General features: G+C 36.9%; 4 protein-coding genes across 4 annotated transcripts in view; 1 reads left to right on the top strand and 3 right to left on the bottom strand.

Moving 5' to 3' along the window:
• The window catches only part of LOC116178285 (hydrocephalus-inducing protein homolog), an 8,274-nt gene extending 255 nt beyond the window's left edge, over window positions 1-8,019 (top strand). The window contains exons 2-11 of the mRNA XM_031497742.1: window positions 218-427; window positions 479-772; window positions 822-957; window positions 1,005-1,150; window positions 1,198-1,342; window positions 6,543-6,851; window positions 6,901-7,131; window positions 7,176-7,400; window positions 7,447-7,595; window positions 7,645-8,019. Of these exons, the coding sequence (XP_031353602.1) occupies window positions 218-427; window positions 479-772; window positions 822-957; window positions 1,005-1,150; window positions 1,198-1,342; window positions 6,543-6,851; window positions 6,901-7,131; window positions 7,176-7,400; window positions 7,447-7,595; window positions 7,645-7,984 (2,185 nt within the window). The 3' untranslated portion in view covers window positions 7,985-8,019. The remainder of the gene's footprint in view (window positions 1-217; window positions 428-478; window positions 773-821; window positions 958-1,004; window positions 1,151-1,197; window positions 1,343-6,542; window positions 6,852-6,900; window positions 7,132-7,175; window positions 7,401-7,446; window positions 7,596-7,644) is intronic.
• LOC116177573 (broad-complex core protein) overlaps window positions 1-17,145 on the bottom strand; it is a 312,257-nt gene that overhangs the window by 66,680 nt on the left and 228,432 nt on the right. The window lies entirely within an intron of this gene.
• LOC116177579 (uncharacterized protein C1683.06c-like) lies at window positions 7,877-11,190 on the bottom strand. The gene is made up of 6 exons (XM_031496591.1): window positions 9,610-11,190; window positions 9,457-9,562; window positions 8,916-9,401; window positions 8,577-8,868; window positions 8,397-8,533; window positions 7,877-8,340 (listed from the first exon to the last, which is right to left on the bottom strand). Exons 3-6 carry the CDS (start codon window positions 9,108-9,110, stop codon window positions 8,011-8,013), a joined length of 954 nt encoding a protein of 317 aa, XP_031352451.1. The 5' UTR covers window positions 9,111-9,401; window positions 9,457-9,562; window positions 9,610-11,190; the 3' UTR covers window positions 7,877-8,010.
• The window catches only part of LOC116177572 (putative polypeptide N-acetylgalactosaminyltransferase 9), a gene marked incomplete in the record, with an annotated part of 78,551 nt that continues 74,294 nt past the window's right edge, over window positions 12,889-17,145 (bottom strand). The window contains 2 exon segments of the mRNA XM_031496567.1: window positions 12,889-14,226; window positions 17,013-17,144. Of these exon segments, the coding sequence (XP_031352427.1) occupies window positions 13,951-14,226; window positions 17,013-17,144 (408 nt within the window).

Here is a 17,145-nt window from a genome sequence, read left to right as displayed (position 1 = left end):
GGTTGGAATGCAAGCAACCTGAGGTGGACTTCTTAACGGTCAAGTTTAAATCGAAACAAGTTCAAGGAAGACAAACTGAGCCGATCGAAGTTCACTTTCACCCCTTCAAAGTGCAAACCTACACGATCTACGTTACATTTTACGTTAACTCAAGACCACACGAGCTCTGTTTTCGCGGCGAGGGTGTCGCCAATTCTGTGCTTCTCGCGAATTTCAGTGATAAGTTTCTAAACTTTGGCGAGGTGGCGGTGGGTGGATCGAGTAAGAGAGCCGTTTCCGTTCTAAACAATAGTGACGCGTACATCGACATTATTTTCGATCTACCCGATTGCTTGCCGATTTTTTCGAGGCCAAGAAAAAGGCTTGAACCTCAATATGAGCCCGGTAGTATATCGTCGAGTAAATCAAAACAAAGTCCTCGACTAGGGTACAGCGAAAAGTAACGATAATTCCAATAATACCCAAAATATTATTGCAGCAAGAAAGACGGTCAGCTTGTGACCATTGTGCCGAAGAAATTTACCAGGGTCCCACCTCATCAGACTACCCAGTTTATTTCCACTTACACACCAACCGAACGTATGAAAGCGTTTTCGGGAAAAATCGCCTATCAAGTCCAGGATATTGTTGAAACTTTGTGCACGTTTAAAGGCTCTTGTGTTGGTCCCGACTATACGCTGGACAAGAGCATCATTCCGTTCGGTTGTGTTATATTGGGCTACAGCAATAAGCAGAAGGCCATGTTAAATAATGTAGGGGACGTTGGTGGGGCGTAAGCTTAAATCGTTCAGGCAGAACGGGTGATTTTAGTTGATTTGCAGTTTCAAATGGACATTTGAGAAGTATCACCCTTGCTTTACAATCACTCCCGAACATGGTTTCGTTTCGCCTGGTACCAGTGCAGTTTTTACCGTACAGTTTAAGCCATCAACTTTGGGAAGCGTATTCGAGGCAAAAGTATAAGGATAAATGAATGATTATAGAAAGTGTACGCGTGGTTTCAGATCAAATGCATTATCGGTGGATACAAGAAATCCTTAGAGATGCAATTGTCGGGATCGTGCATAGGAATGCCACCCGCTGTTGAACGAATAGAGTTTGAGTGCCCTGTCCGTAGCTCGACTAAGCGTTTTATTAACATCGAAAATCCGTAAGGCTTTTCTAAAGATTTGCACTGTAACGATAAAACCATTTAAGCTCTGCTCAAACTTGGAGAGTAGCAACAACAATAGAAGGTCAATACTTTATATCCAAAAATGTTTACGTAGTAAAACCAAAGTCAGTATTGCCATGTGAGGTTTCATACTCTCCCTTAACCATGACTGGGAAAAAACCACATCGGGTAAGTTATTGTCGAGAGTATAGAATTCCTGTGTCATTCAAATATAACTCCAACATCCCATTTCATCCCAATCCCCACTATAAATAATCAATATAGCACATATAAAGTTTACAAAAGCTCAACCCGAAGTGCTCGAGACTAAATAGAAGTCACCCTTGAAGCAAGTCTCATATACTCGAAAGCACCCCATTGATCACGGTAAATTTGTCTCCAATAATTTTCCGGGGAAAATTCGTCCTCGTAATATCGCCTCCGGAATGCTTGCTCTCGGAGGATTTCCCTCAAGGGAAATTCGCCCGCAAATACCTATACCTCATCAATGAAGAATGTACGATCGGAAAAGCCCGACCTGAAGATTGGAGTTTAACAAACTCGCCATTGAATAAATGCTATTCCAAAGTTCTATTTTATTTCTGTTGCAACATTTGTACAGTAAATTTGCCCCCAAGAAGACTAACCTCCAGTTTGGAATATAAAATTCAAGTCTATTCTTATTGTAAGCACTTTAGAATTAAGTATATACGTATAGATATTCCTTCAAGGGGAGTTTTCCGAAGACCAATCATTGCGAGTGAATTCCGTATAACAAGACACTCTGGCGGGGGCGAGTTTTTCATGATCGATTATTAGGGGAGCGAATCTTTCGGTGTCGAAATTTCCGAGTCAGTGGTCCTTAAAAGCGTCTAGGTTTCTTGGTGATGAATATTCCGGGATGAATTTTTTGAGCCGAACTTACCATACGCGATCTTAAATTTTACAACACAATTTTATTAATATACAGTGTGTCCCAGATCGGGTGGGATTGCATGGGTAACTTTGTTATTATTAAGGATAGAGAATTGGTTAAATGGGCAATGTTTTGCAGTTTTAGATGCTTATTAAAAATTTCCTTTTGGAAATTCAAAATGTCGCATAGGTTCGACGTAAATTCAAAAAAACTAAAATTGGTCATTTCCTTGAATGTCTTATATCATCGAAAGTGTAAGAGATATAACAAAAAGTTTTATATAAAAGTTACTGTCTTTGATACGTTTAATTTAGAATTGATGTCAAAAAAATTCAAGATGGCTACTTTTGAGGAACATTTACCAACTTCCTAAAGTTAAATAGGCGCCATATGGGATTTTTAGATTACTTGATAGATTTTTTAATTCTCTTTTCAACGAGCCATCAAAACATAAGATTGAAAATAAGATACCAGTTATAAACTCGGAATTGTACAGTCGTGTAATGACGTCATTTTCGTGGGAAAAAACGTATGTCCTATTAAATTTATTTGTTGCTAAGTAACTGACTACTGGTGTCTAATTACCTGTATGACTTTTACTATACAGTGGTGTACATAATATTTTAGCATTTTTTGATAATAATTAAGTCAATTTCCACAAGAAATCTAAATAGGTCTTAATAAAAGAAGAAGTCCTAATTAACTGACTGACTGACTGAGATATCAACGCACAGCCTAAACGACTGAAGATATCGAAAATAAATTTTTAACATGTTAAAAAATGCGAATAGTTCATATTTTTTTGCGAGCGAAACCGCGATGGATAAAATGTTAGTATTTCAAAAAAGGTCATTTACTCACTAATTATTTTAATAACTTGCTCAACTAACATATAAGTAATATTAACATATTTTTGTTTTTAAATAAATAAAGATTAACAAAACGAAAATCACAGAATATTATTTAGGAAACAATACTCCCGAAAAGACCCAAAAAATAATTAGCAGAGGAGTACATAAAAATTCAAAGAACCACTATCGAAACCACATCTACACAAGAAAAAATTGCACTACCTTGATGAATAGTTGGAAAATCAAAATCGTAAAACAAAAATATACCAATGCCAATTTATTGCAATTGTAATGGTCACAGTATTAGAAGAAAATTAGTCGCCCTCGTCCGTATCGTCAGAGTCAAAATCAAAGTATTCGTCGTCAGTAAGGTCGTCATCTGCGTCTGTAGTGATAACAAAAGGTGGGATGTCAGAAGCATCACAAACTTGTACTGCTCCCCAAGCCTCTTGTATTACTTTGTCCGTATGGTTTACGTATTTCTCCCAATTATCCCTAGAAATCTCCCCGATAACCCTTTCCCATGTTGCCAAAACCTCTTGTGTTGATCCCTTAAAATTTGCAATGTACTGATCGTATTTTCGTTTACACTGAGACCACACCATTTCAATCGCATTAAATTGGCAGTGGTATGGCGGTAACCGTAAAATTTTATGTCCTAAAGGTTTAACATATTCATCAAGGTAGTACTTTTTCTCTTTGGGGCAGTTTGCGCTGACAATGCTCCATATTTGATCCTTCATTGCCTTTTCTGGATAGCCGATATTGTTTTCCCCTAACCATTCTATCATTCTTTGTTTTGTCCATGATTTGGTGGGAATTTTCTCTAAAAGGCCAGAATGGTAGCTTGCGTTGTCCATAATAATTAAAGATTTTTCATCAGGAAGATTTGGCACCAGTTGAGTCTTGAACCAATTTTCAAAATTACCCCTGTTCATATTATCATGATAGTCCCCTGCTTTTTTTCCACTTTTAAAAATCAAACTTGCCCCACCAATAAAGCCATCGTTCGTCCCAGCGTGGACAATAATGTATCGATGACCTAAAGAATATCTCTTTTAATAATATTGAAAAGGTATTATAATATCTTATTTTACCTTCATTGGGTTTAATTGATTCCGTGTGCTTAGTATCATCTCGCCAGCTGTTTCGAAATGATCCCTTACTAAATATCCAGGTTTCATCCATAAAAACCGGAGTATAACCCTCATGTCCCAAATTTTTGTTTTCAATGTACTCCCTTAAAAATTTTATTTGTTTGTGGACAATATCCGGTAAATCCATAAGATATTTTCTGTTATTGGACTTCTTCCATTTAAAACCCATACTTTTGATCCACTTTCTCAATGAATCAATGGAAAATTGAAAATATTCGTTTTGCTCCAGAAATTTTTGTCTAATAGTTGCCAGTGTAACATATTCCTTTTGGGAGTACATATTATATATTGTATCCCGAATTTTATTCTTCAAATATTCTGTGATTTTCGTCTTGTTAATCTTTTGCTTGGTAGAGACATTAGATGCGTAATCTTTGTCGGATTTTACACCATTTTTTCTCAAATTTGAAATGGTTGTTGGGCTGACTTTCGTTGCTTGTGCAGTTCGCTGTATAACATTGTTGATGTCTAGTGGTATGCGTATGCCATTCCGAACTTGTTCCTGTTCAATTTGAAAGAAAGCCAACACATTTAGAATTATTAACTGTGTTTGTTCGTTAAATCGATGAGGGTTTTTTGGCGGCATGTTTTGACGCTTTGGCGTTTTCAAAACTTCAAAACTGACAATCATTTGACAAGCATTTCAGGTAAAATTTAGCCACGACAACAACATTTCGGCAAAATTTTTTGTCATTGTCATTTTACATTAGTTAAACAAGGATAGACAAAAATGACGTCATTACAAGACTGTAAAATTCCGAGTATATCAACGGTTTTTATATTTTAATTAAGTAGGCTGTGATGAATTAAAAAAAAACAAAACAAAATCTATTCGAGGCAACAAAACAATGAAAATAATTACATCAGATGTTTAAAAAATCAGGGACGCACTCATGAGAGGGGGGGTTTGGGCATTACAACTCCCTCCAAAATTTTATATAAGCATTAGGTCTAGAAAAATTTGATTTTTATAACATCACTTATTGACTTATTACCCATACTTACATACCTACAAATGGTGGTATTACTACAAACTATCCCCTCGAAAAAAGTCATGCCATTATCCAGTTAAAGACATTTCAAGACACTTCGCTTTATTTTACACAATGTATTATTGATGCATTGTCCCAAGTCACATTTTGTAGGTGGTTTATCCGCAAGAATATCGAAACTAACAGTTTTACCAGTCCGAGTATATGGACAGATGAATCTTATTTTTCTAACTGCGAAGTGTTCAAATCGACATTATGAACACTACTCGTTACAGGAAAACCTACATGTTGTAGTTTCACGCCGAAATCAAGTAATATTTTTTTAAATTAATGTATTTTATGGCATAATGGGAAGTCATGTAATTGGACCGGTATTCTTCGATGGATCTTTAACTGCTCACTATTATTTACAAATTCTCCAATAAACTTCCTTAAAGGATTTTTCTCGACAACGTATGTTTCGAAGGAAGGGTTAGTTTATGCTACCCACCAACAAACTGGCTGCTCAGGTCACAATTCACGAATTATGTACAGTACATTAAATTATAAAAGTAAGTACCTACTTAATTAAAAAATAAAAGTAAAGTGGAAGTAGCTACCACTACAATAATAATAATAATCATCAATGGCAACACGTTGCCTAAACTAAACTGTCTTGACTACTTGATTAAAATACAAAAACCGTTAATATAACTGGTATCTTATTTTCAATCTTATTTTATAATAGCTCGTTGTAAAGAGAATTTAAAAATCTATCAAGTAATCTAAAAATCTAATATGGCGCCCATTTAACTTTAGGAAGTTGGTAAATGTTCCTCAAAAGTGGCCGTCTTGAATTTTTTTTGACATCAATTCTAAGTTAAGCGTATCAAAGACAGTCACTTTTATATAAAACTTTTTTTTTATATCTCTTATACTTTCGATGATATAAGACATTCAAGGAAATGACCAATTTTAGTTTTTTTGAATTTACGTCGAACCTATGCGACATTTTGAATTTCCATAAGGAAATGTTAAATAAGCATCCAAAACTGCAAAACATTGCCCATTTAACCAATTCTCTATCTTTAATAATAACAAAGTTACCCATGCAATCCCACCCGATTTGGGACACACTGTATACGAGTATACCAGAAAGTGCAAATTTTTGCGGAAGTAAGAGAGTTATGGGGGGAGCGGTGAAGTAAATGAAAAAAAAAATGCGATTGTTAATGGGAGATTTTTGCACTGAAAGGAAGTATTTAGAAGGGTTGTACGAGCGGTTTACTCATGTACGCCTGGGTCTCGAAAGAGCAGAATATTCGATCTTTGGATAAGAGATGAATTCGTTTTTTGAGCCAAAATATCATAGATAAACTGTGCTTACATTAAACTGACGAAGGCATCGAGATTCCAGATAACTGGTTTCGACGAAGACGCTTTTCACATCCCCTCTGCTAAAAGCCATCATCAGAATGATTTTATTTTTTCCAGGCGACCATTTTCTTCGCTTATCCCGAAGGACTAGGAGTACTATACGAATTAAGTGGACGAACCACGCCTCCGCTGGTAGTTGACAGAATACAAAGAGAAATTACGTGCAAGACGTTGTATAAAGAAACATTAATTGTTAAAAATTGGCAAAAACGTCCGCAATCATTTGAGGTTATAACCGAAAATTCGAGCCCAAGTCCCATTTTGTACAAGTTGGAAGGCAATCCCAGCATTGAAGTATTGGGTCAGAGTGAGAGGCCGTACACATGGTCGATCTATGTGTTAAAAGAAGGGACATTACATTTGAAGGTAAATACTTTCACTGGCCACGTTGTCTTATAACGGAATTCTTCTCTAGGTTATGTTCAGGAACAAGGAAACAAAAGAGTATCTGTACTATGAGGTCATATTAAAAGTTTTGAAAAGCCCTCCCTTGGACGTTATAACACTCAATACTTGTGTTCGGAAATCTCTTACCTACTCCATTACTCTTGAAAATCCACTTTCACGCCCTGTTACATACACGGCTAAAAGTACGGTTCCTGAGCTGAGTTTCGTCAGCCCACAGACAGTCCCTGCCTTATCAGAGGTACAAAGCTATACTTCTGGAGCCATTGATGAGATAACTTTTAGAGTAAATTCGTCATCACATTTCTGCCTTTAACGGAAGGTGAGTCAGAGGCGCACATTGACCTCATTTCGAGTGATCTTGGAATCTACCCATACGATTTCAAGTTAATAACGCGTCCACCTGTTCCTGATCAGCAGCTATTCTTTATCGCGAGGCTTGGACAAACCGCAACTCAAAGAGCTTCCGTGACGAACACTGCAAAAGCTACCACAACTCTGGCGGCCCAGGTAACCCCAACACCAGCTCTCGCCGACCTTATCCTTTTCTTTGCAGTTCACCGAACCCACAGCATTTTTCATAGAAGGCAACATAACAGTTTCTCCCCATACTACTAAGGAATTCCTGGTACGCTTTGAACCGTACGAAATCGGTACTCTCAAATCGGTTCTAACTTTACATTCGCCCGCAACGGGATCCTACGCGTAAACACTCCAAAATATTAGCGCATCCACTTAAATGGACCAATTACAGGTTCACACTAACCGGAACGTGCGAACCGCCCAAGCCTCAGGGACCCTACTTCATCATTCCCGGCGGCTCTACGTCGGTCACGTTTAAAAATCCTTTTCTAGACTCGACCGATTTCCGTTTCGTAGTCGAACCGGCCATATTCAGCCTGAAAAATGACTCGCAAACTGTGTATGGAAGGTGTGAGACCAAGATCGCCATTAATTTGGCGCCCTTAGAGAATTTGGAGATCTTGGTCGATCGCAAGTATTCAATCGCCGGAAAGCTGACGATTTATCCTAGAGAGGAACGTGTTTCTCACATTAAATGGGTTTATTATTTACAAGGTGATCTTAATACTTAAATGTTTAGCAATAAAGATATATGTGCTCAACTGCGCGAGTGAGTTTCTATTAACGCATTCACCAAGAGCTCCTGCGAAATTTCTTCGACAACAGTAACATTTGATTTCCGCTCTTTGGTGTGGTCTAATATACACTGTCCTCGAGTTCTTTTACCATGCAGTTCAATGCTCATATGGTATTCACAACTGCGAAGGACTGCCTCAGGATGCAGCACTATTAAAGCCAGACATCCGTCTGCAGAAGTCCACACATCTTTACCTCCGCCTCCGTTTTTAAATTTGTAAAAGCTTTTCTCGGCGGCAGTAAGAAATTTCATCTCTGGAGTAAGATTGGGCAAAACCTCAAAGCGCCAAGTCTATAATAAGCATTTACTATAGTAAGCATGTACAAATATTGGTAGGTAGTGCTTACCGCAGGCAGTGCAACTTCTAAGACTGGTTCAAACGGCAAAATTGTCGTTGGGCATGTTACAGTGTGTAAAAAACTGTACACTGATTCTGGGTCAAAGTAAAAATTAAACTCGGCCATTAAAGTTACATTTCCCTTCCCTACAAGAATGGATTCTTCATACTTGTCAATAAACCAACTCACCTCTAATAGTGCCACCCATGATAAAGATTTCCTTCAGGTTCATGTAAAAGTCATCGTCAGTTTTGGCGGCAAGGGCTATGTTTGTCAGAGGTCCTAAACAAACAAGAGTTATCAGTCCTCGATTTTCTTTCACTAAGCGTCTGATTGCCAACGAGGATGGCTCATCCCGTAGTATGTCCAAGTTTGCATTGTTAGCATACCCAGTGTTCCCAAGACCATCTCGACCATAATACTGAAGAAAATCGCAATCTTCGGATATCAAGTTCTTAGAGGCTCCTTTATATACGGGGATCTAATAAATAAGATTTTCACTTGAGCATATGTTGCGGTTATACTTACATCAGTTCGACACGCTTTTTCCAAAAGACTCACGACATTTCTGCATCCATTATTTACATCTGTATTACCTGCTGTAACCGTAATTGCGACAATTTTAACCTCGTTTCTCTTCTCGGCCGCCAAAAACATTAAAATTGCGTGTAAGTCGTCAATACCAGGATCAGTATCTATTATAATGTGCTTTATTTCCAACATATTTAATACAAAACAGGTAACCAGTATTCAGGTATAGTTATATCAGAGGTACTTCCTCTATACAAAAAAAAAATGATGTGGTTTGTTTAATTTGGCGTTATCATATAGTTCTTGGTATCTTGTGATTTGTGGCCCCGGGTCTTGTGAAATTCAAAACAGTAGATTTGTTATCGTCGTGGGCCGCTGATTACTATTATCTTGTGTAATCGAGATTCTAGTCAACGTATTTAAATTTACCACTTGATGTTTGCTTAAGCTTAGTTAAGGTAATTACGACACCATGAGGAATACCTTTCCATAAATAATGCATTAAAAATCATAAGATCAAAAATATACTTATACTTACGTATTCTGTATACCTACAGTAAAACAACCCCGAGGGATAACTTTCTTAATAATCTTGTTCAAATTATACCAAATCACATCCTTGTCTTTCACGTATCTGCATCGTACTGTAATGAAAGCAATGCAATTACATAGTCATCAACAGATAATGTACCTTATCGATCTTTTCTTTGGTCGCCCGAAGGGACTGGACATCTGCATTAAGGTAAAAAAATGACTCCCCAGAAATACAATACCGAAACACAGAAGCTCTACCTTGTCATCCTTCAAGAAAAAAATGTCAATGTTTCGGTTCCAAAAGCAGCTTGAAAAATCCTAGATTATATTAATTAAAAAAGAAGCTATTTTTTTAAGCTTCCCTCATACCGTGGTATACCTATACTTGCCATCCAGTTTTTAACAGATGGCGTTTAGTCCGAAGTACGCTGATTTACACTTTATATAATCCTAGAGGTTAAGGGGAAGAGCAGCTCTCCTGAACTTCGCCTCTACATTGTAGGTTTATTTATTTTACATCCTATTTTATTATAAATAAGGGTGGTATTATTATTATTTTTCAGCCTTTTCTTCTTTTCCTCATTTCGTTTTTTGGATTCCTCACATTTGAGAAAGGAACTTTATCTCTTCTTTGTTACTTTTTACTTGGATTTTGTTCTTTTCATGATCCGTTTCTTCATTCCTGCTAGCGTTTATTTCGCATTGTACCGCCATTTAAGTTTTACGTAAGTATATACAACTGCAAAATGTTCAGTAATGTGACTAAGGACTCTATCTTTCTTCTGTGTATGTCATCACGTGTCATGTTATTATTATTATCTCTTCTAAGACCGTTTCATTTGGTAGTAACTATTGTAGATCCATCTTAATTTTGGTCTAGAATGTTCTTTTCATCATTGTATTCAGTTTGTGCTTTGGCTGGTGTTTACCTTTTCAGATTAATTATCATTATTTTAATTTTCGTTATTGTATTCATAAATATACAAAACCTGCGGAAATTATCCGAAAAAGTTTCTGAACAGGATAATCGAGTGAACAAAATAAAACAAAAACTCTAGTACCTACATTAGCAAGTTAGCAAAAGGTGAAAAGGAGAAGGTTAACGCTCACGGTAAAATGCTCTACATAAATAAAAACCAATAAATGTTAATGTTATTAATCAACGCATTAATTGAGTTATTGAATATTGATATGTAATCAATCTTCAGAAAATAATTAATTAAAGCGTACTAAAATTTGTGTGTGCTATCGAAACCGAAAGTCCGGTAGGTACTTAACCGAAAATGTTCTCATTTCCATTTTATAACTCCTTAATGGTTCATTTCACTTGACACGTAAAATTGCTCTGCATAATCGAAAGTAAGCATAGGTGGATAATGTACTTCCTCAAAATACGAGGAATGTAGGATATTGTGTACGCACTAATAAGCAAGCTCGTACTTGAGATGTAAAGCGACAGTGTAAGCAGCGACTTTGCGCTTCCTTGTTTGAATATTTAAATTTCTACAAGAAAGCATATTAAAGATCTCTTTTATGTTTGGTGCGATTATGTAATAGACGTTGTTAAACATTGATCAGATATCCACTTTGCCACATTACCTATACTCAGACCTGTAAAAGATACTCGCAAAAAGTATCTAGTTACATTATAGTTACTTCTAACAAAAAGTAACTATTTACTATGCGTAATAATAATACTTAATAATAATAATAATGCATTTATTTTCACAGCATGACAACTTAGACACAAAGGCTGAGAGGGGGAATGCCGAGTACGGTAAAATATTCAAAGACTTTTTTACCACTCGCACGGTAGTAAGAAAACTTTAAAAATCGTGAAATTATAGCACCCTGTAGATCGATCCTGACTGAAACACAAAAAGAGATTCTATAGGGAAAGATTGCGTTTTAACTTTTTTGATAAGCGCTGCAGGTATGAACGGGGTCTAAAGATTCTAAAAAATTACAATTTTCAATTCCAACGAGTATCTCAAAAACCAAGGGGGTTGTAAAAATAATGCAAAATGAAAAATGAAAATTGTCTCAGATCGACCGGAAAAAAAAATGTTCTTATAGAATGTGGCCTGTAGAATCCACAATGTCAAACAGTTCAAGATTGGGCTACTAGTTCAAAAGTTACAGCCCTTTGAATTTTCTTTCGAAATTGGTTTCTAGTCTATAACTTTTGATTGAGAAGTGTGATCGAAAAAGTACGAATTGTTTTGGATTCTACGCACCAAAATTAATAAGAAAAAGTGTTTTCCCGAGAAATTTTGGTGCAGTCGATTTTTGGTAAAAAAGGAAGGTTATACACTGCCTTTTTTTGAGCCCCGAAAAAAAAATTGTCTCAGATCGACCCGGAAAAAACATTTTCTTATAGAATGTGGCCTGTAGAATCCATAATTTCAAACAGTTCCAAGATTGGGCTACTAGTTCAAAAGTTACAGCCCTTTGAATTTTTTTCTTGTCTATAACTTTTGATTGAGAAGTCTGATCGAAAAAGTACGAATTGATTTGGATTCTACGCACCCAAATTAATAAGAAAAAGTGTTTTCCCGAGAAATTTTGGTGCAGTCAATTTTTGGTAAAAAAGGAAGGTTATACACTGCCTTTTTTTGAGCCCCGAAAAAAAAATTGTCTCAGATCGACCCGCAAAAAAAATTTTCTTATAGAATGTGGCCTGTAGAATCCATAATTTCAAACAGTTCCAAGATTGGGCTACTAGATCAAAAATTACAGCCCTTTGAATTTTCTTTCGAAATTGGTTTCTAGTCTATAACTTTTGATTGAGAAGTCTGATCGAAAAAGTACGAATTGTTTTGGATTCTACGGACCAAAATTAATTAGAAAAAGTGTTTTCCCGAGAAATTTTGGTGCAGTCGATTTTTGGTAAAAAAAGAAGGTTAAACCCTGCCTTTTTTTGAGGCCCGAAAAAAAATTGTCTCAGATCGACCCGGAAAAAAAAATTTTCTTATAGAATGTGGCCTGTAGAATCCATAATTTCAAACAGTTCCAAGATTGGGCTACTAGATCAAAAGTTACACCCCTTTGAATTTTGTTTCGAAATTGGTTTCTAGTCTATAACTTTTTTTTGAGAAGTGTGATCGAAAAAGTACGAATTGTTTTGGATTCTACGGACCAAAATTAATTAGAAAAAGTTTTTACAGAATCGAATACTGCAGATCTGCCCAGACAGAGTTTTCATGTCAGATTTTTCGTTTCATGTCCAAAGGGTGTTAATGAAAATTTGTGCTGTTAATTATTTGGAATTTTCGGAAGTTGGTCGAGATTAAGCCAACATTGGGATTTTTCTTATAGCAGAGGTCGGATGAGTACGGGGAGAGATTAATAAATTATCGCTGGACAGATGTAGTGACCGCATCCCAATGAACAGAGCAGTATAGACACCTGGAACATTATCATTTAATCATTTAGGTATCATAAACACAATCTTTATTAACCAGTATGTATATGTTGATACAAGATAGTTTAAGGCACATTTTAATACATCTTTAACTGGCCTATTAATTACACCATTCATGCAAAACACAATGACTATAATATACTCTCAAATTACCAACAATTTCATAGCTGTGAGATTTACAAAAAAATGATAAATTATACTTATAAAAAGCCGACACTTTCAGTTTCTGTACATCTTCTCTACCAATATCGCCCACAACTTATAAAACAGTATAAAATGGCATGCGGGGAATCTATAATTTATCTTAAAAGTTCTGACCCTACGTTAATAATTTAAATAATCACACGCTAATTATTTATAATACTCTTGAGCAAATAATAAAAAGTTCGACGACTTGGGACTACAAAAATAAGCTGATTCTTATTTTAAAGAAAGTACAAGACGTTTAAGTACCTACCGTATATACAATTAAAATAAGAGTAAACTATACCCACATGTTGAGAAAATCAAGGATAATATCATACTTTTTCAAAACGACATGTGATTTCATTTGTAAAAGTTGCGTAAAAATTTTTTTAACGGAACGATATGCCTGACGATATGTAAAAAACGTATTTTACCAACCTTGATCGAGTACGTATGCAGTACAGTTGTAGTAAAGCTGTTTTACCAAAGAGACAAACTGGCCTGGTTTACATTGGGTGATATAAACCGTCAGTTAAACGAAAACGCATCAACTGAAACTGGAGATCACTCTCTAATAGTTTTAAGGTAGTCAAGACAAAAAAAACTTTATCACAGTTCAGCTACAACAAAAAATTTCAGATCGTCGAGTGTCCCCAGTTTGAGTTAATTGTAAAACAAAAGGAATGATAACAATAACAATAATTAAGTACATTATTATAAATTAAAATAATTGTTGTATATAAAAAATTGCGCTTCATCCTTCAAGTACGAAAATTAACGGAATGTATAAATTGAGCACATCCCAAAAAAGGATAATTTAAAACTCAAAATAGCACTATCACATGAAGTTAGTTCCATTGTACACTTATTTAAAGCACATCGGCGGATCTAGTTACTACGTTTACTGCGATCGTAATGTTCTAAGGTCCATCGCTGACGCGTCAGCTCACTATTACACTGCTCCATCACTAGTTTCGTCTTGGGCTCGTTAATCGCCAGACACTTGTCACTACTACCGTGCCTAATTAGTTTCGTGTCCTCGTTGTAGTCCCAATATTGGTTGCCCTTCGAGCCGTGGCAGGGGTAGAGGATCACCTCTTGGCCGCTGTAGTCCAGGCACGCCTCGTCGCGACGCACCTCGCCCGTTTTGCTGTACATCCAGTACTGGAATGACATTGGCGATTAATTTTTTACGAGTTTGTCGCAGGGGTGAACTTTTCAAATTTCTCTCTGCTCTCGAGGATGCGCTATTAAGTTACTTGCATATGGGGGGGGATAACATAGTACTTTCCAGTACAAAAGACTGCTCAAATCATCTGCATCCATACGAGAAACGAAATTTCCCAACGTTGTGCGGGTTATCGACTTGCGCACCTCTTTTCCGGTTTGAAGTTTACATAGTTTCATGACCACCCTGTACCTGAACACCCGGTATTTGGAGCCGATTCGTTACGAAAAGTGTCGCGCCGAAAGTATCTGTGTTGGTTTTAAGAGTTGTTGAAAACAGACGGTAATTTAAGTTCTAACAAACGCTGTAATTAATTAATTTGCCGTTTGCAACCGTTCCCGTCAGGATGTTTCAATTATCTTTGTTGCGTTTGAAAGCTCTTGTCATTTACAAGACGAGGGCAAATATATAGTATGAATTTAGATATTTCATCTCGCCCAAGTGAGTATAATAACAGTAGCTAATTTAATGAGTTGCAGTAAGGATTAGAAGCGCGCTTAATTAATAGAGATTTTAAACACAGCTAATTAATTAGTGTTTTGTTGCTTTCATTCCCGCTAGGGAATTTGCCGTATGAGCCGTCCGCGCGTAATTTTGTTTTAGTTCTTCCGAAGTGACCGCCGCCATTTGCCGAACTCGTTCGATTCCTGTAGGTCCACTCTGATGAACCGCCTGGAACCGCCGTTTTCCGTTTGTTTACTTGTAGTCGCCGACCTTGACTAGAGGAAATACTAATAGACGAATTTCAGGTAGGACCAAGAATAGAATCGGATCATCAACCCATGGAAATTGACTCTGAGTGGGAAAATAAGATGATCAAAAAATAAAACCAGAAACTGTAAAGAAAAAAAGGCGGAGAACAAGAGGGAAGAAAATACAATTAGAGGAAAGGAAACAACATTATATCAAAGTACTACCAAGAAAGTAGAAGGACTAAGACAGAGGGATGTTCACTTAGCTCACCCTCATTTAACCTCTACATAAGCGACATGGAAAAGTATTACGGGGTCAAGGTGGAGTGATCGTAGGGGGAAGAAGAAAGCGATGTTCCCTCGCATACGCGGGTGACGGAGGTACAATAAATGAAGCAAATTATAGGAGGAAAGGAATGGAGTTAAATGTAGGGAAGTTGAAAATGATGAGATTTGGGAAGGGAGAACGACGGAAAACGGAATGGAAATGTAGGGTGGAAAGAATAGAATTAGAGGCACTTTAAAGGGACTCAAAGTTCCGTTCGCTTGCAGTTTGAAATCAAACTGAAAGTTTAATTGATATAGTAATTTAAGCATTCGAATAGAGAGCCGAAGGAGGTCATTCTCATGACTCAATTGAACATGCATCAAGGAGATTTCGGATTTACACAAGCGCGCTAGATTAAGTAAGGTGGGTTGACTACGTGTTGCAAAGTGTGCATTTCAGAAACATAACGATTTGAGGGTGACGTGAGGGAGTGAGAAGAGCCAATTTCCACACGCCAAAGTGTAAAAAATCGCCAATAAACTGCAGTGTGTTGATGCATGTCAGTTAACTGAGATCGTAGGTGGCCGTGTCATAAATTATACAATGCTCTAAATATCTGACGCGCTAGAATAAATCCCGTTTTTTACCTTTTCCGTACAGCCTACCCCACCATGCAACCCGACAGATTAACATACCTCCAATAGCAGAGACACGTGGGGCATATAAACTATCAATATTTTACGCGTCAAGTGGAGACCAAACTTGACCGTGAAATAGAGGCCATAAGTAAAAGTGAAATAGAGGATAGAATTGAAGGTGAAATAGAGGACAGAATTGAAGGTGAAATAAAGGGCATTATTCTCAGCCTAAAAAAGTCGAGTTTAAGAACAAAGAATGGTTTTCAGGAGTGAAGGTGACCTTTTGATCCTCAAGGTCAAAGGTGGGGAAGCGAGAAATAGGTCCGTTTAACAGAATCAGATTTGTTTAATTAACCGACTTGGTTCTGATAAACAGACCTGGATTCCATTGACAATCAGCTCTCTTCAAAATGAGATTAAAAATTAAACTAGCAAGGGAACCAACCGAAAGGATTGTGCAAGCAGATTTAATAGCGCATCCTTGCATTTAGAAAAGAAAATTAAAAAGTGTACCATCCTCGCCGCCAAAGATTGGCCACTATTAAAGGCGAGTTCACACACAGATTTAATATAGTACATGTTATTTACGCAAATGAGGCGTTAATTTTGAGAAACATAGTCTACCACCTCTGTAATCACCACCACCACAGCACTTTACTAGACACTCTACTGTCACTGTGGCACAATTATGCCTAGAAGTTTGACCAACATCCAGTTGTTCCACTTTATTGATGCTGGAAGTGTGTTGCTTGCGTCCACACATTTTAAATACAGACTGAAGGGGATGGACTGTTTAAGGGAGGGGCTAGTTTTCCAGATAAAAATCGGGACAAGGCTTGAGTTAATAAAAATAAACTAAGAGCGTTAAGTAAATGAGATTTGCTTATTTTTGCTGAAGCTAATGTTCAGCATAGCTTGGTTTTAAACTAAGACTGGAAATAGAAGTTTATTGGCTGAGATTTGTACAAAGCGATTTTTCTTGTCTCATTTAAACTTATCGGATAATTTTAACTGAGACAAGAAAGACGGGGCCTTAGAGGGAGAAACTAAATTGTTAATCGTTGATATGCGTGTTTTAGTTACAAACTTGATACACCTCTACGTCCCCGTGGTGGTGATGTTACCTGATTTCCACCTTGACTATGACAAGGCCAAAGCCCAACGGGCTTGTGCATATCTTCTGGCTTGCAGGCGGAATCAAGACAATAATCTCGGTCCCCATTAGCCACCTGTAAAAGTAGAGAAACGTGAATAACA

The sequence above is a fragment of the Photinus pyralis genome, unplaced genomic scaffold, assembly GCF_008802855.1.
Source record: "Photinus pyralis isolate 1611_PpyrPB1 unplaced genomic scaffold, Ppyr1.3 Ppyr1.4_LG8, whole genome shotgun sequence".
NCBI classification, from domain to species: Eukaryota; Metazoa; Arthropoda; class Insecta; order Coleoptera; family Lampyridae; genus Photinus; species Photinus pyralis.
The sequence above is the reverse complement of the archived record's forward strand: the minus strand, read 5'-3'. Positions and strand labels throughout refer to the sequence as shown.